At 43.6% G+C, this 26,147-nt stretch overlaps 1 protein-coding gene across 1 annotated transcript in view; it reads left to right on the forward strand.

The window, feature by feature from the left end:
- The first annotated feature begins 4,293 nt into the window (after positions 1–4,293).
- MRPS25 (mitochondrial ribosomal protein S25) overlaps positions 4,294–26,147 on the forward strand; it is a 46,724-nt gene continuing 24,870 nt past the window's right edge. The window contains exon 1 of the mRNA XM_043886030.1: positions 4,294–4,568. Within this exon, the coding sequence (XP_043741965.1) occupies positions 4,435–4,568 (134 nt within the window). The 5' untranslated portion in view covers positions 4,294–4,434. The remainder of the gene's footprint in view (positions 4,569–26,147) is intronic.

The raw sequence follows: 26,147 nt of genomic DNA on the forward strand, positions 1-26,147 counted from the left end.
GGGCAGCTTGGGTTTTGGAGTCACGCAGACCTAGGCTGGAATCCAAGGGGTGTAACCCTTAGCGTGCTTAACCTCACCACACACTCTTTGATCTGTAAACTGGAGTTCTTTGGAGGATTAAATGAGGTACCCATACCCAATACTTGACATTCTGTCTGACCTACAGCAAGCACTAAGTATTACCTGTTTGTTTTGTTTTAAAATTTTCTATTTAGCTGTGCTGGGTCTTAGGTGCAGCACTTGGGATCCTTGATCTTCTTTGCAGCATGTCAGATCTTTAGTTGCAGCATGTGGGATCTAGTTCCTGACTGGGAATTGAACCCAGGCCCCCTGCATTGGGAATGTGGGGTCCTAGGCACTGGACCACCAGGAAAGTACCCTACAAGGGTTTTAGGAGCTCTGGCCAGGAGCTGGGAAAAAAGACCAAATATATTTCTTTTTTATCACAGAGGTGGATTAAGAAACACTTTTAAAGGTCACTGCCCAAGGACACTAACCCATTAAAATACTGAGATTTCACCATAAAATTGCAGAATGCTTCCCTTCCCCCACACTTTACACCACACCAACGGAACGCCAGTTTAAGAGCAGTCTAGCTGAATGTGGTGCAAAACGCACACTCCAGGGAAGCCCAGAGTCACAAGAGACAGAAGCTCAGACACTAGAGGAGCTGAAGCCTCTGGGCACCTATAGCTATAGCAGACGTTAAACAGCTCAAGTCCCAACCAGGAGAACATAACCCTTTGTAACAGAGGCTTATTTACCTCAGTTCCTATTACCTAATACAGCCAATAATGTCTGACTTTCAACAAAAAATTTTAAGTGTGCTAAAAAAAGGTAAGGAAAAAAAATCCCACTCTGACAAGTATATATCACAACCAGATTCAGATATTAGACAGATGTTGGAGTTACCAGATAGGAAAGTTAAGTGATTAATATGGTAAACAGTCTAGTGGTAAAAGTAAATAATATGCAAGACGAGATGAGTAATGGAAACAGAGATAAGGAAACTCTAAGAAAAGATTGAAAGGAAATGCTAGAAATAAAAAACACTAACAAAGAATGCTTCTGATGGGCACATCAGTTGATTGGACACAGCCAAGGAAAGAATCAGTGAGTCTGGAGGTTGGTCATAGAGACTTCCTTTGTTGTTGTTCAGTTGCTAAGTCGTGTCTGACTCCGCGACCCCATGGACCGCAGTGTGCCACGCTTCCCTGTCCTTTCCTATCTCCTGGAGCTTGCTCCAACTCATGTCCATTGAGACGGTGATGCCATCCAACTGTCTCATCCTCTGTCGACCCCTTCTCCTGTCCTCAGTCTCTCACAGCATCAGGGTCTTTTCCAGTGAGTCAGCTCTCTGCATCATGTGGCCAAAGTATTGGAGCTTTAGGTTTAGCATCCAGTCCTTCCAATGAATAGTCAGGGTTGATTTCTACTGGAGAAAGGATAGGCTACCCACTCCAGTATTCTTGGGCTTCCCTTGTGGTTCAGCTGGTAAAGAATCCTCCTGCAATGCAGGAGTCCTGGGTTCGATCTCTGGTTGGGAAGATCTCCTGGAGAAGGGAAAGGCTACCCACTCCAGTAATCTGGCCTGGAGAATTCTATGGACTGTGTAGTCCACGGGGTCGCAAAGAGTCAGACACAACTGAGTGGCTTTCTCTTTCACTTCTCCTTTAGGATGGACTGGTTTGATCTCCTTGCAGTCCAAGGGACTCTCAAGAGTCTTCTCCAGCACCACAGTTAAAAAGCATCAATTCTTTGGTGCTCAGCCTTCTTATGGTACAACTCTCACATCCATACATGACGACTGGAAAAACCATAGCTTTGACTATATGGACCTTTGTCAGCAAAGTGATGTCTCTGCTTTTTAAAACACTGTATTAGTTTTTCATAGCTTTTCTTCCAAGGAGCAAGTGTCTTTATATTTCATGACTGCACTCATCATCCTCAGTGATTTTGGAGCCCAGGAAAATAAAATCTGTCACTGTTTCCACTTTTTCCCCATCTATTTACCACAGAATGATGGGACCAGATGCCATGATCTTAGTTTTTGAATGTTGAGTTTTAAGCCAGCTTTTTCACTCTCTTCTTTCATCCTCATCAAGAGGCTTTTCAGTTCCTCTTCACTTTCTACCATTAAAATGGTATCATCTGCATATCTGAGATGGTTGATATTTCTCCTGGCAATCTTGACTTGTGATTCATACTGTGCATATAAGTTAAACAAGCAAGTTGACTGTATATAGCCTTAACATACTTCTTTCCCAGTTTTGAACCAGTCCGTTATTTTTCCATGTCTAGTTCTAACTGCTGTTTTTTATCCTGCATACAGATTTCTCAGGAGACAGGTAAGATGGTCTGGTACTCCCATCTCTTAAGAATTTTCTAAAGTTTGTTATGATCTACACAGTCAAAGGCTTTAGCATAGTCAATGAAGCAGAAGTAGAATTTTTTTGGAATTTCCTTGCTTTTTCTATGATGCAGGGGATGTTGGCAGTTTGATGTCTGGTTCCTTGGCCCTTTCTAAATCTAGCTTGTACATCTGGAACTTCACAGTTCGCATACTATTGAAGTCTAGCTTGAAGGATTTTGAGCATTACCTTGCTAGTATGTGAAATGAGCACACTTGTATGGTAGTTTGAGCATTCTTTGGCATTGCCTTTCTTTGGGATTGAAATGAAAACTGACCTTTTCCAGTCCTGTGTCCACTGCTACGTTTTCCAAATTTACTGGCAGATTTCCCTACTGAACTTCCCTACTGAAATGCAAATGGGAAAAAGGATGGAAAACAACAATAACAAAAAACCCATAGAACATCCAAGAATGATGGGACAATTTCAGAAGAGGTAAAACATACAGAATCAGAATACTAGAAGGAGAAAACAAAATGAGAGAATAAAAATATTTTAAGTAATAATGGCCAAGAATTTTCCAAAATGAATAGCAGTCACCAAACTGCAGGTCCAGGAAAGCTCCAAGAACATCAAGCAGGATAAATACCAAAAATAAACACCTAGGTGTATCTTTTTTTTACCTAGAAATTTTATTCTGGTGCACTTCACTGGATTGACAAGTACCTTAGAGATTTAATTTTGCTAGAAATACATACTGTGTGCAGGTTATATGTATATATGTGTATGTATATACACACATATATACACACACACATGCCATATACCTAAATTTGAATTTTACTTGTGTGGGTGATGACAAAGGTGATGATTGTCACAACCTATACTCCTGCTGCTGCTGCTGCTGCTAAGTCACTTCAGTCGTGTCCGACTCTGTGCGACCCCGTCCCTGGGATTCTCCAGGCAAGAACACTGGAGTGGGTTGCCATTTCCTTCTCCAATGCATAAAAGTGAAAAGGGAAAGTGAAGTCACTCAGTCATGTCTGACTCTTCGCGACCCCATGGACTGCAGCCCACCAGGCTCCTCCGTCCATGGGATTTTCCAGGCAAGAGTACTGGAGTGGGGTGCCATTGCCTTCTCCGAACCTATACTCCTAGGTGTATCTTACTCAAACTCTATAAATGAAAGACATAAAGAAACTCTTGAAAGAAACCAGAAGAAAAAACTCTTAACCTATAGTGGAAGAAAGCTGTCTACTATTCAGAAACCATGCAGGAGAGTGGAGTGAAACATTTAAAGTGTTGAAAGTTGCCTCCCACTCCCAACCTATATTTCTGTATCTGGCAAAACTGTCCTTCAAAAGGAAAGAACAATTGACATATTCGGATCAATAAGAGTACTTCAGAAAGAGTACTTCTAAAAAAAAAAAAAAAAAAGAAAGAGTACTTCTCAGCCACCTTTTGCTTTTAAGAAACAGAGATCCAGAGCTCTCAAGTGATGGAATTAGGAAGGGGATAGATACTCAATTCCTTTTTCCCCCGCTTTTGCAAATCAGTTTTTTTTTTTTTTTTAAAGTCCGTGTTAGACATTGCACAGTTCTAACCCTTCACCGTAAAGCTGGAGAAGTTGAGTGAGGAAAACTGACACGCTTGAGGTTGAACAGAAAGTTATTGGGCGCCTTGGTATTGAAACTCAGCTCTCCCGAATTATTTCCTCCTGTTAAAACATATAAAACATATAAAATGTTTTCCCTTGGCGGAGGGGAGAAGGACCGAGTCACAGAGCATGAAAACCTCAACGTCCCACGAGTTCTAAGGCTGTAGGCAGAGGCGCGGTCTCCCCGCACACGCCGCCGCCACCTGAGGAGAGCTCCGCCAGCCAGGACTGCAAGTCCCAAGCTGCTCCGCGGCGCGCGTGCTGCCCGCCGGGAGCGACCCTCCCTCTCCCGTGAGTCTGCGCGGGAAGTGGAAGCCGGCGCTGAGGCGAGGCTGCCCGCGGGGAGCGGGGGAGCTGTCGGCGGTGCTCGCCTCTCCGCGCTGCTGGACTCGTGGCCGGCTGGCTGGCACCCACTCCGCTGCAGCCATGCCCATGAAGGGCCGCTTCCCGATCCGCCGCACCCTGCAATACCTCAGTCAGGGGGACGTGGTGTTCAAGGACTCGGTGAAGGTTATGACGGTGAACTACAACACGCACGGGGAGCTGGGCGAAGGCGCCAGGTCAGTCCGATCCTCAGGCTCCCGCCAGTCGCCTGCGAGCCCGCTGGAGACCTGGCGCCACTGTCCCCGCCCCACTGCGCGGACGGGCAGCTGCCCCAGGTCCCACAGCAGAAGGAGACCCTGGGCCGGGCTGGGTGAGGGGCTGGGTGAGGGGCTGGGTGAGGGGCGGAGTGGATGGAGCCCAGCCCGGCCGGGCGGCCACCGAGCGGCTGGCGCCCCGGCTCTCCTTGCACTCGCCGGCTCCAGGCGAGCTGCTTTTCCTCAGTGTCCCGACTGAGGGGACACCTGTGCCCCAGGGCTGAGGTGGCGGTGCGCTGGGAGAGGTTACCGCCGCTGGCCTTGGTGGAGCCGGAGCCCTCAGGCGTGCAGCGGGGTGTCTGAATGCTCCGCGTGCTAAGCCCGTTTGCTGTTTACCCCAGTGTTCCTCTCGGCCCGGGGATGAGGGAGCGCGAGACGGTAAGGGACCGGCTCGGCCAGGCACACCCTCCTGAAGGCTGGTGAGGGGCAGCTCTGAAAGGGCTTCGTTCTCCAAGGACTCATCACCGTTTTTTCTTTTTTTAAAAAATAATTTTGGGCTGTGCTGGTCTTCAGTTGCCGCGGGGAGAGGGGGGCGGTGTGTGTGTGGGGGGCGCTTTCTTTTGTTGCCCAAGCAGGAGCTACTCATTGCGCTGGTTGTGGACCATGGGCAGTGGGCGCCCGGGCTTAGATGCTCTGCAGTATGTGGGATCTTAGTTCCCGACCAGGGATGGCCCCTGCGCCCCTTGCTCCACCACTGGACCACCAGGAATGTCCCGACTCATCACCCTTATAAATGAAGGGACTGTCCCATGTCAGCTTTGCAGCCACTCGTTACCCACCTCGCCCCTGCACCCCCAACTCCTTGATGCTCTTTAGGCCGCAGAGTCGGGATTCATTGGAAGGGAAGCTTGCAAATGAAAGGTTTGAACTGGACCTTGAGGCAGCGACAGTGCCCTGGGCTTCTCAGGTGTTAGATATAAATTTACCGAGTGCCTGCTCATGCTGGGCCCTGTGATATGTGCTGGGAATGTAATTCCTGTTTTTCAGAAACTTTGGGCCTGGGTGTGTGGGATGGATCAGTGTGACTGGAGAGCAGCTCCCTGTGGAGGGTGGTCCCCCCCTACCCCCCGCCCCCGCTCTGGGAGGGGTTCTTCAGTGCAGGGCTGTTCAGGAAAGCCAGAAGCTACCCCCAGGTGTGTTTGCTTTCAACAGGTGAACCTAGGAACTTGGACATACTTGTGTGGGGTCAGCTGGGATGAGGGCTTCCTAGAAGACTCAGTCATAGGGCTGAATGGGCTCCAGATCCTTCTTCATAACCGACTTGGAATCCTTCCATCCACACCAGGAGTCCCGGGGCAGAGGCCAGACAGGTACAGCAAAGGAGGGACACAGTGTGGATGGACCTGCAGTAAAGTGAAATCGTGCCCTGTCTCAGGGGCTCATTCACTGCTTGGCCACATGTTAGCTAGGTGGGCTCCATGGAGAATCTCTGACTTGTCAAGAAGCCTGAAATTCAGCTTTTTGTGTAAGTCTCTGATGTTTTAAATGGTCAGCTGGGGACTTCTGGGACTTCCTTAGCAGTCCAGTGGCTAAAACTCAGTACTCCCAATGAAGGGGGCCCAAAGTTCGATCCTTGGTCAGGGAGCTAGATCCCGCTTGCTGCAACTAAGACCCAGGGCAGCCAAATAAATAAATATATGTGTATATATATATATTTTAAATATGTATATTTAAAAAAAAACCAGTCAGAATAGACCTTCGCATACTTGCATGCTCAAATATTTTAATACTCTTTAGGTAAACAGGAGCCAAACAGCCTGTGTTCCTAGTGTTAGAGGCTTGCCTTGTCTCACTGGTGTTGAGATTTTAGCCTGGCAGACTTGCTCTTTGGCCTTTGACCTCAGCGCTTCAGCTGTCCCTTCGTTTCAAGTGCCAGTGGCCGGCACAGCCCCAGGCTAGTGAGTCTCAGGGTGTGCGCTGGGTGTGTGGGGAGCTGCCTTATTCAGTGTCTGAGAGCCTCATCTCTGCCAGGTGTTCTTGCCTTTACGATCCAACAGGAGTAGTAACAGCTGCTGGCATTTATCGGGTTCTGTGTTCAGCCCTGTGCTGCAGGCTCCAGGTGAATTTGATAATGACTGGAGCCCAATGCTCACGGCCCTGAGTCTGTGGCTTTCTGGTCATGTGACCAAGGACATTTTACTTTTTGGACTTTTTTTTTTTTAAACATTTGTTTATTTGGCTGCACTGGGTCTTAGTGGCAGCATGCAGGATCTTCGATCTTTTTTGCGGCATGCGGGATATTTAGTTGGGGCATACGAACTTCCCTGGTGGTCCAGTGGCTAAGACTCGGTGCTCCCAATGCAGGGTTCCTGGGTCCGATCCCTGACATGTTTTCTTTTTTTTTTTTTGACATGTTTTCTTAATGTAAAAACCCTACCCTCTGGGGTTGCTGCCGGTGTTTGAGTATAAGTGCCCAGCAAGGTATCTGGCACAACAGGTGAGCTTTTGTTGTTAACCTTCCCCCCAGGCTCCACCAGGAACCATTACATAGCCCTGTTGAATGTTCCAGTAGTACTAGGTGCGAGAAGCTCCTACACAGGTGTGCCCTGATTTATTTGTAAACAGTTTTGCTACGTGGCAATCCTCTGCTATGGGGTGGGAATTGAGGAGAGGGGTCCTGAATCCGGGAAAGTCCAGTCCTGTGAGCTGTGATGGTCTCCATGGCTTATTATGATAGTTAGTACTCGGCTTCCACTTCTTCCCAGAGGCAACTACTTTTCAACTCTAACCATTTGATTAGCGAAGTGTTTTACCTTCATATGAATACCGTAGTTAGCTCCTCCTTATTTTCTTAGCTTTAGGCTTTATCGATTGACTTGCTGCTTTAGAAGGCAAGGATTTAACTCTCCCAGCAGCACTGCCATTCCCCACCCCAACACATGCATGTCGAGTGTGAGTTGGAAAAGAATTTCTAGACACAGTGTTTCAGAAAGGAGTTTATTAAGAACAAAGAGCAGAGATAAATGAGGGCTGCAGGCACAGAGGACTGACCCCTGACCGGCCAGGGAGAGCCAATGCGGGGCTAGTAGCCGATTGTTATAGACTCAAGACAGAGAATTCCTGCTGGAAGGGTGACATTAGGTGATTGGTTAGGGTGGGTATTTGTACCTAATGTGGGATGAGGGAGCTGGCCGGTTTAGATGGGTTGGGTGCTCATGGCAGTGGTTGCTATGGGCTCAGTCAGTTCTGGAGATGACCAGGGTCGCATCTGTGGCCTTGGTATGGGACTCCACCATGCGTACTGTTGACAGCCTCCACCATCCTCCCAATATAGTCATTTAAGAATTTTGAATAAATCGGTATTCACTGTTAAGTTACTATGACTGTAAACACTATACACAGTTGAGTCAGACAGAGTACGGTGATTATTTTTTATTTTTCTTTTTGCAGTTTTTTGTTTCCCTAGCATTATTAATTGTCATTGCTTTTGTTTTGACGTTGGATTCTGCCCCAGTTTTGGATGTCTGCCTAAAGATGTCAGACAGTCAGGCTCTCTGTTGCTCCTATCCTTTTCTTGAGAATAGACCACAAGCTCCTGTGTGGACTGCTTGTCTTGCCTTGCCACTGTGTTGACATAAACACTGAGGCACAGAGCAGTGACTTGCCCTGGGTCGGACGGCTGGGACGTGGTAAAGCCAGGCGGCACTCTTCTACCAGGTACCACTCACACCGGTGCATGGTCTGCTGTGAGGGCAGGGCTGCAGCAGGAAGCAGAGGGTGCTCTGAAATTCGGGTCATTTGGGGAGCCTTTAATCAAGGGATGATTTGCAAAGGTGTGGCAAGGATGGGGAAAGAAACCACAAGGGAGATACGGACCAGGGTTCTTGGCTTTCCCCAAGCAATAGAAGTTGACTAGAGTCCTGACAAGAGATTTAGGCACGGCTTTACTGGGGCTTTTGTTCCGGCTGCAGGATGGAGCGAAATCAAGTAACAGGTTCCCTTGAGCTGTTTCCTTCTGTGAGGTGACGGTGGTGGTGTGTCCAGGGAGAACTACAACAGTAGCTATTTAGGGACTAGAAAGGGGAAGGAACCAGGTTACCTTTGGCTTAGCCGTTGATGAGAGTAGGGCTCACGTTGCTCCTGCCAAGGAGCTGTTCTGCTCAGATGTGTATTTGTGTCAATCCCAGGGATGAAGTCTCCACCATGTTTTCCTGGGTTTATTTTTACTGTATTTTATTGGAGTATAGTTGCTTCACAGTATGATGATAGTTTCTGCGGTACAGCATCTTGAATCAGTCAGTCGTATATATTCATGTATCCCCTCCCTCTGAAGCCTCCCACCCCACCCCGCATTCCACCCTTCTAGGTCATCCCAGAGCTCAGAGCTGAGCTCCCTGCTAGTCATCTGTTTTACCCACGGTAGTGTATAAATGTCACTGCTAGTCTGTCAGTTTGTCCCCCTTCTCCTTCTCAGCATATGTCCACAAGTCCGTTCTCTACGTCTGAGCCTATATTCCGGACCTGCAGTAGGTTCATCACTACCATTTTTCCAGATTCCAAATATATACATTAATATATGCTATCTCTAACTTCACTCTGTGGAACAGGCTCTGGGTTAAACATTATTTCATCTGACTCAAATTTGTTACTTTTTATGGCTGAGTACTGTTACATTGTATAAATGTACCACTTGTCTTTATCCATTCATCCCTCCATGGACATCCAGGTTGCTTCCATGTCCTAGCTGTTGTAAATAGTGCTGCAACGAACACGGGGGTGCATGTGTCTTTTTAAAAAAATATATTTTATATTTTTGGCCACAATGAGTCTTTTTTGCTGTGCACCGGCTTCATCTATTTGGCAGTGAGTGGGGCTAGTGTTTGTTGCGGTGCATGGACTTGTCATTTCGGTGGCTTCTCCTGTTGTGGAGCAGAGGCTCCGGGCACACAGGTTTCAACAGTTGCGGTGTGTAGCCTCAGCCGCTGTGGCTTACCAGCTCGAGAGCAGGGGCTGAGTAGTCGTGGCTCATGGGCCTCGTTGCTCCAAATCATGTGGACTCGTCCCCAGCCAGGGATCAAACCTGCGTCGCCTGCATTGGCAGGTGGATTCTTATCCCCTGCGCCACCAGAAAAGTCCCACCTGTGTCTTTTTGAATTATGTTTTTGGCAGGGTATGTGCCAAGTAGCGGGATCGCTGAGACATATGGTAGTCTTATTTCTATTGTCTAAGGCATCTCCTTAGACACTGATGAAATCACTGCAGATGGTGACTGCAGCCATGAATTTAAAGGTGCTTGCTCCTTGGAAGAAAAGCTATGACCAACCTAGACAGCATATTAAAAAGCAGAGACATTACTTTGCAGACAAAAGTCCGTCTAGTCAAAGCTATGGTTTTTCCAGTAGTTATAGATGGATGTGAGAGTTGGACTATAAAGAAAGCTGAGCACTGAGGAATTGATGCTTTTGAACTGTGGTGTTGGAGAAGACTCTTGAGAGTCCCTTGGACTGCAAGGAGATCCAACCAGTCAATCCTAAAGGAAATCAGTCCTGATTATTCATTGGAAGGACTGATGCTAAAGCTGAAACTCCAATACTTTGGCCTCCTGATGTGAAGAACTGACTCATTGGAAAAGACCCTGATGCTGGGAAAGAGTGAAGGTGGGAGGGGAAGGGTACGACAGAGGATGAGATGGTTGTATGTCATCACCGACTCAATAGATATGAGTTGGTGATTGACAGGGAAGCCTGGTGTGCTGCAGTCCATGGGGTCGAGAAGAGTTAGATGTGACTGAGCAACTGAACTGGAGGCATCACCATACTCTTCTCCACAGTGGCTGTACCGGTTTATATTCCCACCAACAGTACAAGAGGGTACCCTTTTCTCCACTCTTAGCATTTATTGTTTGTAGATTTTTTTGAAGATGGCTATTCTGACCTGTGTGAGGTGATATACCTCATTATAGTTTTGATTTGTATTTCTCTAATAATGAGTGGTGTTGAGCATCTTTTCATGTGTTTTGATGGTGATCTGTACATCTTCCTTGGAGAGATGTCTACATAAAAGTCTTCCAGCCATTATTTAATTGAATTGTTTTTTTGACATTGTGCTCTGTGAGCTGTTTGTATATTTTGAAAATTAACCTTTGTCAGCTGCTTTGTCTGCAAATATTGTCTCATATTCTTCGGGTTGTCTTTTTGTTTTGTTTGTGGTTTCCTTTGCTTTGCAAAAGCTTTTACATTTAATTAGGTTCCGATTGTTTTTATATTCATTATTTTAGAAGGTGGGTCAAAATTTTTTTATTTCCATTTTTAAAATAATTTTTGTTTGTGTTTCCTTTGCTGAGCAAAAGCTTTTAGGATTAAATATGTCCCAATTGTTTATTTTTAAAATATATTCATTATTTTAGAAGATGGATCAAAAATTGTTATTTTTTTCATAATTTTTTCTCATTTTTTAATTGGGATATAATTGCTGTACATGTTGTGTTGGTTTCTGCCATACAACATGAGTGAGCCCTAAATATACATACATCCCCTCCCATTTAAATCTCCCCATCCCCACCGGTCTAGATCGTGACAGCCCACCAGGCTGAGCCTCCTGGGTTATACAGTAACTTCCCACTACCTCTGCTCTTTAACATGGTAATGTATATGTTTCCTTGCGATTCTTGGTTTTTCCCACCCTGTCCTTGCCCTGATGTGTCCAGAAACCATTCTCTACCTTTGGGTCTGTATTCCTGCCCTGCATATAAGTTCATCAGGGCCATTTTTGTAGATTCCATATATATGCATTAATATATGTTACTTGTTTTTCTGACTTCACTTTGTATAACAGGCTGTAGGTTCACCTACCTCCCTAGAACTGACTCAAGTTGTTCCTTTTTATGACTGAGTAATAGTCCGTGGTGTATATGTAGCACATCTTCTTTATCCATTCATTTGTCCAGAGATAACTAGTTTGCTTCCATGTCCTGGCTATTACAGATAGTGCTGCAGTGAACATTGAGGTACATGTGTCTTTCTGAAAAATGTTTTCTCAATTATATGCTCAGTAGTGGTATTGTAGGGTTAGCAGGTTTCTTGTTTTTCTTTTTCTTATGCATTCTCCATACTGTTCCCCACTGTGACCACATCTTTCCACGTAGTACAAGAGGGTTCCCTTTTCTCCACACCCTCTTCAGCATTTACTGTTTGTAGAATTTTTCTGATGGCCATTCTGACCTGGTGAGGTGATAATGGTACCTCATTGAAGTTTTCATTTGCATTTCTCTAATAATGAGTGATGTTGATCATCTTTTCATGTGTTGGTTGGTCATCTGTATGTCGTCTTTGAAGAGCCGTCCGTTAAATCTTCCCCCAATTTTGATTAGTTTGTCTTTTTTCTTGAAACTGAGCTCCATGAGCTGTTAATATGTTTTGGAGATTATTCCTGTGTCAGTTAGCTTTCAAGTATTGTCTCCCATTCTGAGGGTGGTCTTTTTGTTTTGTTTGTGCTTTCCGTTGCTGTGCAAGAGCTTTTAAGTTTAATTAGATCCCATTTGTTTATTTTTGTTTTAATAGTCATTATTTAGAAGGTGGCTTCACATTTTTTATTCTATTATTATTTTTTTAAATATATTTTGTGGTATTTGAAGTTGATTTTTGATTGGAGTATGATGGCTTTACAGTGTCACAGGGTTTCTTCCATATAACAGCATGAACCAGTCATAAGTATAGATACATCCTTTCCCCCTTGTACCTCTCTCCCTGCCACCTCCCCCAATCCAGTCTCTCTAAGCTATCACACAGCACCAGTCTGAGCTCTCTGTTATACATCATCTTCCTGCTAGTTGTTTTACACCTGCTAATGGATATATTTGTATGCTACTCTTTCAGTAGGTCCCGCCCTTTCCTTCCCCCACTGTGTCCACAAATCCATTCTCTACCTCTGCCTCTGCATTCTATTTTTCTAGACCCCATACATGTGCCTGGATATACAATATTTGTTTTTCTGTTACTGACTTCCTTCACTCTCTATAAAAGTCTCTAGGTTCAGCTGATTCCTTAGAACCAACTAAAATCCATTCCTTTTTATGGCTGAGTAATATTCCATTGGATGTACGTAGCAACTTTATGCATTCATCTGTTGACAGACATCTAGATTGCTTCCATGTCTAGCTTTCGTAAATGGTGCTCCAAACAACAGCGGGCTCATGTGTCACTTTGAATCATGATTTTGTCAGGCTATGTGCCCAGTGGCCTTGCTGGGTCATACGGTATTTTTATCCTCATTTTTTCAAGGGCTCTGCATACTTATCTCCTGAGTGGGTGTATCACTTTACTTTGCCACCAGGAGTGCAGGAGGGTTCCTTTTCCTACACACCCTCTCCAACATTTACTGTTTGTAGAATTTTTGTTGATGGCCATACTGACCTTGTGTGGTAATACCTCACTGAAGTTTTCATTTGCATTTCTCTGATAATGACTGATGTTGAACGACATTTCATGTGTTGGTTGCCCATCTGTATGTCTTTGGAGAGATGTCCATTTAGGTATTCCGCATGTGTTTTGAATGGATTTTTATTGTTTGTTGACACTGAGCTCCAGAAACTGTATATTTTCTAAGGTAATATGATGTCAGTTGCTTCCTTTAAAATATTGTCTCTGATTCTGAGTGTGTTGTCTTTATCGTTTTGTGTGTCGTTTCCTTTGTTGGGCAAAACCTTTTAAGTTTAATTAGGTTCAAATTTTTTATTTTTTGTTTTATTTTCATTATTTTAGAAAATGGGTCAAAAACTGTTATTTTTATTTTTCATAATTATTTCATTCTTTAACTGGAGTATGTTTGCTTTACAATTATGTGTTGATTTTTGCCATACAAGGTGTCAGTCAACCATATATGTGTGTATACCCCTCCATGCTGAACCTCCGTCCCACCAACCCCCACCCGTCTGGGTCGTCACAGTTCACCAGGATAAGCTCCCTGTGTTACACAGTAACTATGCACTCACTATGTATTTTACACATGCTCATGTATGTATTTCCATGCTACTCTCTCAATTTGTTCCACCCAGTCCTTCCTCTGCTGAGTCCACAAGTCCATTCTCTACCTCTGGGTCTGTGTTCCTGCCCTGAAAATAGGTTCATTGATACCATTTTCCTAGATACCATATAGATGCATCAAATACAATATTTGTTTTTCTGACTTCTTCACTCTCTCTAAGAGGCTCTAGGTTCAACCATGTCCCTGGAACTGAAACGAATTTGTTCCTTATGGCTGAGTAATATCCCATGGTGGGCTTCCTTTGTGACTCAGCTGGTGAAGAATCCGCCTGCAGTGTGGGGGACCAAGGTTCGATCCCTGGTTGGGAAGATCCCCTGGAGAAGGGAAAGGCTACCCTTCCAGTATTCTGGCCTGGAGAATTCCATGGATTGTGTAGTCCACGGGGTCACAAAGAGTCGGACATGACTGAGCGACTTTCACTTTCAATATCCCGTGGTATTTCTGTAGCACAACTTCTTTATCTGTTCACGTGTTGACAGACATCTAGGTTGCTTCCATGTCCTGTCTATTGTAAACAGAGCTCCACGGATAATTGGGATACATGTGTCTTTCTCAGTTATTGTTTTCTCAGGGTATATGTCCAGTAGTGGGGTTACTTGGTCATGGTAGTTTTACCCCTACCTGTTTTAAGGAGTGTCCATACCGTTGTTCATGATGGCTGTGTCAGTTTACATTCCCACCCACAGTGCAAGGGTGTTCCTTTTCTCTACACCCTCTCCAGCATTTATTCTTTGTCGAATTTTTGATTGTGGCCTTTCTGACCCTGTGAAGTGATACCTTATTGAGGTTTTCATTTGTATTTCTTTAATAATGAGCAATGTTGATCATATTTTCATGTTGGTTATCTGTATCTCTTCTTTGGAGATGTCCATTTAGTCTCCCCCCATTTTTTGTATTAGATTGTCTTTTATCTTGAGCAGACTGTGGCTCAGATCATGAACTCCTGACTGCAAAATTCAGACTTAAATTGAAGAAACTAGGGAAAACCAATAGGTCATTCACGTATGACCTAAATCAAATCCCTTATGATTATACAGTGGAGGTAACAGATTCAAGGGATTAGATCTGATAAACAGAGTGCCTGAAGGACTATGGGTGGAGGTTCGTAACATTGTACAGGAGGCAGTGATCAAAACCATCCCCAAGAAAAAGAAATGCAAAAAAGCAAAATGTTTGTTTGAGGAGGTCTTACAAATAGCTGAAAATAGAAGAGAAGCAAAAGGCGAAAAAGAAAAGGAAAGATATACCCATTTGAATACAGAGTTCCAAAGAGTAGCAGGGAGAGATAAGAAAGCCTTCTCAGAAGAGTGCAAAGAAATAGAGGAAAACAGTAGAATGGGAAAGACTAGAGATCTCTTCAAGAAAATTAGAGATACCAAGGGGACAAGGGACATTGCAGTCCCTTAGACTACAAGGAGATCCAACCAGTCCATCCTAAAGGAAATCAGTCCTGAATATTCATTGGAAGGACTGATGCTGAAGCTGAAACTCCAGTACTTTGGGCCACCTGATGCAAAGAACTGATTCATTTGAAAAGAATGTGGTGCTGGGAAAGTTTGAAGCCGGAGGAGAAGGGGACAACAGAGGATGAAATGGTTGGATGGCATCACTGACTTGATGGACATGAGTTTGAGTAAACTCCGGGAGTTGGTGATGGACAGGGAGGCCTGGCGTGCTGCGGTCCAAGGAGTTGCAAAGAGTCAGATACGACTGAGCAACTGAACTGAAGGGGACATTTTATGCAGGGATGGGTACAATATCCTAACAGAAGCAGAAGATATTAAGAAGAGGTGGCAAGAATACACAGAAAATGCACAAAAGAACTGTACAAAAAAGGTCTTAATGACCTGGATAACCACAGTGGTGTGATCACTCACCTAGAGCCAGACATCCTGGAGTGTGAAGTCAAATGGGCCTTAGGAAGCATTGCTACAGACAAAGCTAGTGGAGGTGGTGGAATTTCAGCTGAACTATTTCAATTCCTAAAAGATGATGCTGTTAAAGTGCTGCACTCAGTATGACAGTAAATTTGGAAACTCAGCACTGGCCACAGGACTGGAAAAGGTCAGTTTTCATTCCAGTCCCAAAGAAGGGCAGTGCCAAAGAATGTTCAAACTGTTGCACAATTATGCACATTTTATATTCTAGCAAGGCATTGCTCTAAATCCTTCAAGGTAAGCTTCAATAGTACCTGAACCGAGAACTTCCAAATGTATAAGCTGGGTTTGGAAAAGGCAGGGAAACCAAAGATCAAATTTCCAGGATCCACTGGATCATAGAAAAAGCAAGGGAATTCCAGAAAAACACCTACTTCTGTTTCATTGGCTAAAGTCTTTGACTGTGTGGATCACAACAAACTGTGGATAATTCTGAAAAAGATGGGACTACCAGACCACCATCCCTGTCTCCTGAGAAACCTGTATATAGGTCAAGAAGCAACAGAACCTTACATGGAACAAGTGACAAGTTCCAAATTGGGAAAGGAGTATGTCAAGGCTGTATATTGTTACCCTGCTTATTTAACTCATATGCAAAGTACATCATGTGAAATGACAAGCTGTGTAAAGCTTAAGTTGGAATCAAGATTTCTGGAAGAAATATCAGTAACCTCAGATACGCAGATAACACCACCCTAATGGCAGAAAGCAAAGAAAAACTAAAGAGCCTCTTGATGAAGATGAAAAGAAGAGAGTGAAAAAAAAAGCTGGCTAAAAATTCAGCATTCTCAAAACTTAAGATCATTGTATCCAGTCACATCACCTCATGGCAAATAGGGAAAAAAATGGAAACGGTGACAGACTTTATTTTCTTGGGCTCCAGAATCACTGTGAATGGTGACTACAGCCATGAAATTAAAAGACACTCCTTAGAAGAAAAGCTATGACCAACCAAGGCAGCATATTAAAAAGCAGAGACATCACTTTGCTGACCTAGGTCCGTCTTGTCAAAGCTGTGGTTTTTCCAGTAGTCATGTATGGATGTGAAAGTTGGACCATAAAGAAGGCTGAGTGCCAAGTAATTGATGCTTTTGAGCTGTAGTGTTGGAGAAGACTCCTGGGAGTCCCTTGGACTGCAAGAAGATCAAATCAGTCAATCCTAAAGGAAATCAACCCTGAATATGCATTAGAAGGATGAATGCTGAAGCTCCAATACTTTCGCCCCCTGATGTGAAGAGCCAACTCATTGGCAATGACGCTGATGCTGGGAAACATTGAGGGCAGGAGGAGAAGGGGGCAACAGAGGATGAGATGACTGGATGACATCATCAACTCAGTGGACATGAGTTGAGCAAACTCCAGGAGATCATGAAGGACAGGGAAGCCTGACGTACTCCAGTCCCAGGGTTGCAAAGAGTCCTGCATGACTGAGCGTCTGAACAACACAATTTTTCTTGAAACTGAACTCAATGAGCTGTTTATATAATTTGGAAGTTAATCTGGTGTCAATTTCCTTGTTTCAAATATTGTCCTCCATTCTGAATGTTGTCTTTTCATGTTGTCTGTAGTTTCCTTCATTGTGCAGAAGGTTTTAAGAATGTTCCAGTTGTCTGTTTTTGCTTTTATATTCATCATTTTTGAATATGGGTCAAGATTTTTATTTAATTTTTCATAATTTAAAGTTTCTTTCAACTGAAGTAAAATTCCTTTATAATGTTGTGTTAGTTTCATCATACAACAACGGAGTCAGTCATAAATACACGTATATCCCATCCTTCTTGAACTGTATCCACCCTCACCTGTCTAGGTCATCACAGCTCCCCAGGCTGTGTTCTCAGTGTTATACGGCAGCTTCCCATGAAGTATGCATTTTCACATGGTAATGTTTATATTTCAGTGCTCTTCTCTCAATTCATCCCACCTTGTCCTTCCCCGACCTTGACCACGAGTCCATTGTCCCTCTGGGTCTCTATTCCAGCCCTGCAGATGGGTTCATGAATACCATTTGTCTAAATTCCCTATAATGTTATTATATGATATTTGTTTTTCTGAATTCATTCTGTATAAGAGACTCTAGGTTCATCCACCACCCTCAGAACTTACCCAAATTCCTTCCTTTTTGTAGCTGAATAATACTGCACTGCATATATGTAACACAACTTCTTTCTCCATTCACCCGTGGATGGGCATCTATGTTGCTTCCATGTCCTAGCTATCATAAACAGTGCAGCAGTGCGCTTTGGGGTGCATGTCTGGTTTTTAATTATGATATTTTTAGGGTATATGCCCAGTAATGGGATTACCGGCTCATATGGTCATATTTGGCAACCCACTCTGGTGTTCGTGCCTGGAGAACCCCGTGGATGGAGGAGTCAGGCCATCTACAGTCCGTGGGGTCGCAAAGAGTTGGACATGACTGAGCAACTTGTTAGTTGCACAGTATGGTCATGTGATGCCTAGTTTAACAAATCTCCATACTGTTGTCCATAGTTGCTATATCAGTTTACATTCCCAGTAATAGTCCAAGAGGCACGCATTTCCCCACACCTTCTCCAGTATTTATTGATAGAATTTTTGACGATAGCCATTCTGACCCATGTGAGGTAGTACCTCATTGAGTTTCTCATTTGCATTTCTCTCTTAATGAGTGATGTTGATCATATTTTCATATTTTTGCTGGCCAAGAGTACATGTTTTTGGAGAGATGTCTATTTAGGTCTTCCAGGTATTTTTTGATCAGATTGTTTGTTTTTAAAGTTAAGCTCCATGGGCTTTTTGTATAATTTGGAGCTTAATTGTTCATCAGTTGCTGTTTTTGCAGACCTTGCAAACATTGTCTCCCATGCTGTGGACTGTCTTTTCGTTTTGTTTGTGGTTTCTTTGCTGTGCCAAAGCTTTTAAGTTTAAATATGTCCTAATTGTTTATTTTTGTCTTTCTAGTCATTATTTTCAAAGGTGGATCAAGCTATTTTTATTTTTTAAATAATTTTTCTTTGGTTTTTAAAATTAAAATGTTTTTTTCCCTGACAATTTTTGTTAACTGTTCTACAGTGTTGTGTTGGTTTCTGCCATAAAACAGTGAGTCAGACATAATTATACGTACATCCCTTCCCTCTTGAATGTGCCTCCAGCCTGCCCCACCCACCACCGCCCACACCCCATCCCTGCAGGTCGTCAGAGCGCCAGGCTGAGCTCCCTGCTACACAGCACCTTCCCACTGGCTGCCCACCGTACCGCTGGTGATGCATATGTCTCAGGGCTACGCTCTCAGCCCTTCCCGCCCTGTGCGTCCCGCCGTGGGTCTGCAAGTCCATTCTTGACCGCAGGCTCTCAATTCCCACCTGCAGATGGGTTCATCGGTACCACTTGTCTGGATTCCATATATATGCATTAATATACGATACTTGTTTTTCTAACCTACTTTACTCTGTATCAGAGGCTCTAGGTTCATACACCTATCTAGAACTGACTCAAATTTGTTCCTTTTCATGGCTGAATAATATTCCATTCTATATATGTACCACAACTTTTTTATCCATTTATCTGTTGACAGATATCTAGGTTAATTGCATATCCTATCATAAAAAGCAGAGTTGATAGCCAGGATAGTGACTATCCATTGCACTGAAATAGTGCAATGGACCCTGGAGTTTAAGAGTTTCTCAGGTGTGTGCTCAGTGGTGGGACTGATGGGCTATATGGTAGGTTTTTTTCTTGTTTTTTAAGTCTCCATACTGTTCTCTATTGTGGCCATATCAATTTACATTTTTACCACCAGTGCGCGAGGGTCCTCTCTTCTCATCCTCTTCTGAATTTTTTGTTTGTAGATTTTTTTTTTAATGATGGCCTTTCTGACCCGTATGCAATGATTCCTCATTGTTTTCATTTGCATTTCTCTGAAGATGAGCGATATTGAGCATCTTTTATGTGTTTGTTGGCCATCTATGTTCACAAAGGTGGATCCACAATTTTTATTTTATTTTTAACTTTTTAACCAGTATTTACAAATGATTTTTAATTGGAGTATAATTACATTAACATGTTGTGTTGGTGTCTTCCATATAGCAACCTGACTCAGCTGTAAATATACATGTGTCATCTCCCTCTTTTAATCTCTCTCCCCACCCCCTGTCCAATCTGGAATAGCCATCATATGCTTAACTTTGAACTGTTACAGCCAAAAAGGCACGAATTTTACTAAAAGGTTAAAAAAAGGCCTAAAAGGAGAACCACAACTCTAGCTACTAAGGAACCTAGGATGGGGTGGGACCGGTTTTACTGCTGGCCGGACAGCAGGTGATGGGCCCCTCCCGCCTCCCAAGGAGCCATTGTGCTTGGATGTGTATTTTTGTTAATCTCAGGGTTACAGTCTAACGTGTTTTTCTATTTTATTTTTATTGGGATAGAATTGCTACTGAGTTGTTAGTTTCTGCTGTCCAGCATGGTGAATCCTTTGTGTGTTCATATATCCTCTTCCTCTTGAGCCTTCCACCCCCCGAATGTCACCTGTCCAGGTCCTCACGGAACCCTCACCCGTGCTGTGCCGCAGCTTCCCGCTAGCTATCCGTTTTACACGTGGTCAAGTACACGCCAGTGCTCGTCTCATCCATACCCTTCTCTTTCCACGCCTGTGTCCACACGTCCTTTCTGTCTGTGTCTCTATTCATGCCTGCAAGTAGGTGCCCCAGTACCGTTTCTCTAAAGTCTGTATATGTGTGTTGATATATGATACTTGTTTTTCTCTTTCTGACTTACTTCAGTCTGTAAAACAAGCTCTAGTTTCATCCACATCAGTTCAGCTGACTCCAATTCATTTCTCTTTATGGCTGAGTAATATGCCATTGTATATATGTGTCATATCTTCTTTACCCATTCATCTGTCGATAGACATCTAGGTTGCTTCCGTGGCCCAGCTATTATAAACAGTGATGCACTGAACACTGGGGTCCATGTGTCTTCTTTTGTTTTTAGATTTGTTTATTTTCGGCTGTGCCGGGTTTTTGTTGCGGCGCCTGGGCCTCTCACTGCGGTGGCTCTCTTGTGGAGTGCAGGCTCCAGGCGGCGGGCTTCAGTGGTCGAGGCACGCAGGCTGTTACTGCGGCTTGCAGGCTCGGGCTCAGGCTTAGGAGTTGGGGCACCAGGTGTAGTTGCCCTGCAGCATGTGGGATCTTCTCAGACCAGGGGTCAAACCTGTTCCCTTGCATTGGCAGACGGATTCTTATCCACTGTACCATCAGGGAAATCCCTCAATGTGTCTTTCTGAGTTATGGTTTTCCCAGGGTATATATGCTCAGTAGTGGGATTGGTGGGTCATATGGTAGTTCTCTGTTTCGTTTTTTAAAGAACCTCCACACTGTTCTCTGTAGTGGCTGTACCAATTTATGTTTTCACCAGCAGTATTAGAGGGTTCCGTTTTCTCTAAACTCTCTCCAGCATTTATTGTTTGTAGATTTTTTGGTGATGGCTGTTCTGACTGGTGTGACACGATACCTCATCGTCTTCGTTTGCATTTCTCTAATAATGAGCGATGTTGAGCATCTTTTCATGTGTTTGTTGGTCATCTGTGTCTCTTCTTTGAGAGATGTCTATTTAGGTCTCTGCATATTTTTGGATTGGATTGTTTATTTTTTGATGAGCTTCATGCGCTGTTTGTATACTTTGGAAATTAACTTTTTGTCAGTTGCTTCATTTGCAAATATCATCTCTTATTTTGAGGGTTGTCTTTTCTTTTTGTTTGTGGTTGCCTTTGCTGTGCAAAATCTTTTTAAGTAGGTCCCATTTGTTTATTTTTTGTTTTTACATTCATTATTTTAGACAGTATGTCAAAAATTTATGTTTATTTTTTAAGAATTTTTTGGCCTTTTTAAAAGTGTTTTGCATTTTTAAATGTTTACTAATATTTTTATTTGGAGTATAATTGCTTTTCAGTGTTGTATTGTGTTTCTGCTATACAACAGCGTGAATCAGCCATAAGTGTACATATATCGAGCCCTCCTCTTGAGCCTCCATCCCATCCCTCTAGTCTTCACGGAGCACCAGGGTAAGCTCGCTGTGTTACACAGGGCTTTCCCACTAGCTCTTCCTCAGATGGTCACATACATATTTCACTGCTGCTCTCTCAATTCAATTCACCCTCTTCTTTCCCCTGGGTGTCCACGAGTCTGTTTTCTGCGTCTCTATTCCTGCCCTGCAAATAGGTTCATCAGTACCATTTTTCTAGATTCCGTATGTATGCGTTAATATACAATATTTGTTTTTTTCTTTGACTTATTTCACTCCATATAACAGGCTCTAGGTTCATCCACCTCAGCTCAACTGACTCTAATTCATTCATTTTTATGACTTGAGTAATAATCCATTACATATATGTACCACACCTTTTCCCATTCATCTGCTGATGGATATCTAGGTTGCTTCCATGTCTTGGCTATTGTAAATAGTGTTGCAGTGAATATTGAGGTAGATGTGTGTTTTTGAATTATGGTTTTCTCAGCATATATGCCCAGTATATTGCTGGGTCATGTGGTAGTTTTATCTCTAATTTTTTTTAAATGAATCTCTATACTGCTCTCTACAGTAGCTGTATCAGTTTACATTCCCATCAACAGTGTAAGAGGGTTTCTTTTTCTCCACATCCTCTCCAGCATTTATTGTTTGTAGGTTTTTTGTTCTTTTTTTTTTTGGGTGATGGCCATTTGATTATTGCGAGGTGATACTTCATTGAAGTTTTTGTTTGAATTTCCCTAATAGTGAACAGTGTTGAGCATCTTTTCATGTGTTTGTTGGCAGTCTTTATGTCTTCTTTGGAGAAATGTCTGTTTAGGTCTTCTGGGTTTTTTTTTTTGGTGTGTGTCCCTAAATCAATTTAATGTGGTAACAACTCCAAACAAACAACAGATTGGGCCTCTTTAGCAAAACACAATTAAAAAACAAAGATTGCCAGAAATTGTTCACAGTATATTCTTCATCAGATTTCAGAGGAAATTATCTGACAGAATTAAATACAAAGTCAGTTATAAGAAATTTATCCTTTTGGTGGCTAATGTTGAAAATATTACTTACATTAACAGGCAAAATAAGCTGGCAATACACAAGAAATTTTCTAAATTTTATGAATGTGGTTCCGGGTAATGATGCCATATCTCTTATGAAGCTGTATTTTTTTTTATTTTTAACTGGAGGATAATTTCTTTAGAATGTTGTGTTGGTTTCTGCCATACAACAACTTGAATCAGCTATAAATAGGCCCGCTCCCTCTGGAACCTCCCTTTCACCACCCACCTCATCCCACCAGTCTGGGTTTTCGTGGGGCCCTGGGCTGAGCTCCGCGTGTTGCATAGCGACTCCCCACTAGCTGTCTGTCTCCCCCGTGAGTGTGTGTGTGTCAGTGCTGCCCGCAGTCCGTCCCAGCCTCTCCTTCCCCCGCCGCGCCGCCCGTCTGCTAGTCTGCTTCTCTCTCCCTGTCCTGAAAGTGGGCTCGTCAGTACCGTGTTTCTAGAGTCCATGTATATACATCCATATACGATATTTGTTTTTTCTCTTTCTGACTTACTTCACTCTGTATAAGAGCTTCTAGGTTCATCCACCTTAGTTCTTCTGACTGAAATCCACTCCTCTTTATGGCTGAGTAATACTCCATTTTATACATGTACCATAACTTCCTTATTCTGTCGATGGACATCTAGGCATCTTCCACGTCCTGACGATTGTGAACAGTGCTGCAGTGAACATTTGGATATATATGTGTTCTTGAATTGTGGTTTTTCTCAGGGTATGTGCCCAGTAGTGGGTTGCTGGGTTATATGGGAATTTTGCTCCTAGATTTTTAAGAAATCTCTGTACTGTTCTCCCTTGTGGCTGTGTCATTTACCTCCCTACCAGCTGTGCAGGAGGGTTCCCTTTTCTCCAAACCCTCGCCAGCATGTATTGTTTGTAGATTTTTTTGATGGTGGCCACTCTGAATGGTTTGAGGTGATATCTCAATGTGGTTTTGATTTGCATTTCTCTAATAATGAGTGATGTTGAGCTTTTTTTCATGTGCTTGTTGGCCACCTGTATATCTTCTTTGGAGAAACGTCTGTTTAGGTCTTCTGCCCATTTTTTGATTGGGTTATTTGTTTTTCTGATATTGAGCTGCACAAGCTGCTTTTATATTTTGGAGATTAATCATTTGTCAGTTGCTTCACTTGCGATTATATTCTCCCATTCTGAGGGTTGTCTTTTTGTTTTGTTTATGGCTTCTTATGCTGTGCAGAAAGCTTTATGTTTATTTAGGTCCCATTTGTTTATTTGGGTTTTATATTCACTATTTTACAAGTTTGGTCAAAAATTTTTATTTTACTTTAATTTTTTTATTAATATACTCTTTTCTTTTTTTTAAAAAAAATATTAACTGTGCAGTGTCTTACTTGTAGCATATGAGATCTTTAGTTGTGACATTTATAATCTTTTGTAGTTGGAGCATAGAAACCCTTAGTTCCACTGTGTGGGATCCAGCTCCCCGATCAGGGAGTGAACCTGGGCCCCTGGCCTTGGGAGTGTGGAGTCTGAGTCCTGTCCGCTGGACCACCAGAGATGTGCCTGTTTTTCTATTTTTTAGAGTGTGAGGTCTGGCCCTGTTGGTCCCAGGTCTCCTTGGATTGAAGAATCTTAGTTTCAGGTTTACGACAGTAGGGAAGACAACGGGTATCCAAGGAAATAACAGCCTAAATAAGAGTGACTGAAGAGGAGAGAGTTAACAAGAAAATAAAAACCTCCAAAGTTTTTTACACCTTGTGGAATCCAGGAGAACACACTAGTAAACCGTTTTTGGGTGTCCCTGCCCATAAAGAATAGCAAGATTTGGTGGTTAATTGTCTGCTGAGGCCAAGTGGCTTGTCAGCTTTTCTCAGTGCTGGTCTCTCTATCCTTTTGCTTCGTCGTTTGTCTTTGGCTGTGCAGGGCCTTCACTGCTGCGCGGGGCTTTCTCTCCTTGAGGGGGCGGGGCGGCTCTGCGTGGAGGCGCTGCGGCTTCTCTCCTGGCGGCGACCAGGCTCTGGGCGCGAGGGCTCGGTAGTGGGGCTCACGGGCCCGTTTGCTCTGGGGCGTGGGGCAGACCCGCGTCCCCTGCCTTGGCAGAGGGACTCCTCGCCACTGCACCAGCAGGGAAGTTTTCTCAGTGTTGGTTTTTACCTGGTTTGGACATCAGAGCTGCTTTGTTTGCCTCCTGATCGGCCCTGTTGTTCCCTCGGGGTAATTTGAAAAATTTCCTTTTGGTGTCTGTGGCAGTAAATGGCTACCACTAGTTTGGTTTTTGACCTGCTTTTATGAGATATAAGGTCTCAGTCCCATCTTTTACAGGGGAATTTTTTGCATTCAAAAGCCCTGTTTCTTTCTGGAGAGTTGCATGGGCATGTAAAACAAGGTAGGCATATTTTGAGTCTGTATGTGTATGTCTAATTTTTCCTTTTCCCAACGTAAGGCCTTAGTTAGGGCTGTTAGCTCAGCCTTCTGGGCTGAAGTGTTAGGTGGCAAAGGTTTTGCTGCTGCTGCTTAAAAACAAACAAACAAAAAACCCAAGAGCAGTCAGTGAGCCTGAAGAGCATTTGGCATTTCCTCAGAGGATGTCCTCGTCAGCTAGAAACACAGACCAGATTGACTCTTTCAACTCGTCGTTGTCCTGAAACCGTGGCCTCAGCTTCCAAACGCTGTGACCCCAGGTAGGTGCTGCACCAGCCACTTTGCTCTGTGTAGGCTGTCATATTTTAAAGTTTCTAACCCCGTTTTTTATCTCCAAGAATGGGGAAAGTGGAATGTACAGATTAAAGTAGATACAACGTTGGAATAAAGCACTGATTTTTGTTTGTTTTCTTCTAAAGCGGAACACACATTTTTCTACCTTATTTTCTAGTTTTTATTTTATGATAATATTGAAAATTAGAAAGTGTATAAATGTTAAAAACCTCTAATTGCTAAAGATCACTGAGGAAGTGGGAGCACACACTGAGAATAATAAAAACAAAACGATTTTCGTGAAAGCAGATTGGTGATGGAGTGTTTTAAACAAACCAGCATCACTTATAACCTCCAAAAAATGACCCGAGTCAGCTTGTTAATGTAGTAGTTAGTAGGCTCAGTGTTTTAATTCACTGTTTGGAATTCTAGGTCCTTTACTGTGAGAAGTCCACAGAGTTTGCGGTGCACACCGCATGGAGGTGCAGAGCGCGTGGGAACGCAGCCTCACGTGACACGGCGGTGGCACGCGCCTGTCTGGGCACAGGCCGGCGGGGCTTGCATCTGTCCACTCACTCCAGTGTTGCTAGCGAGCATTCGCACTGGCACGTTTTGAGGGTTAGCTGTGAGAAGTCAAGCAGTCAAGCCTGGTCCTTAGCAAGGTGACCCCTGGTTAGTCAGTGGTGAGTGCCTCGTACTTGATGAGGGACCTAGACTTCTGGTGACTGTCCAGAGGTACACTTGTTAGCTTCCTCCACTAAAAAAGCAGCGCCAGGTACCACCCAGAGGCAGCCAGGCCACGAAATCTAGTTTAGGAAAATAGCCTGTAGGCTGAGGAACTTCTAGCTTTTGTACTAGGACCCCTAGAGGT

The sequence above is a fragment of the Cervus elaphus genome, chromosome 24 (genome assembly GCF_910594005.1).
Source record: "Cervus elaphus chromosome 24, mCerEla1.1, whole genome shotgun sequence".
Lineage (NCBI taxonomy): Eukaryota > Metazoa > Chordata > Mammalia > Artiodactyla > Cervidae > Cervus > Cervus elaphus.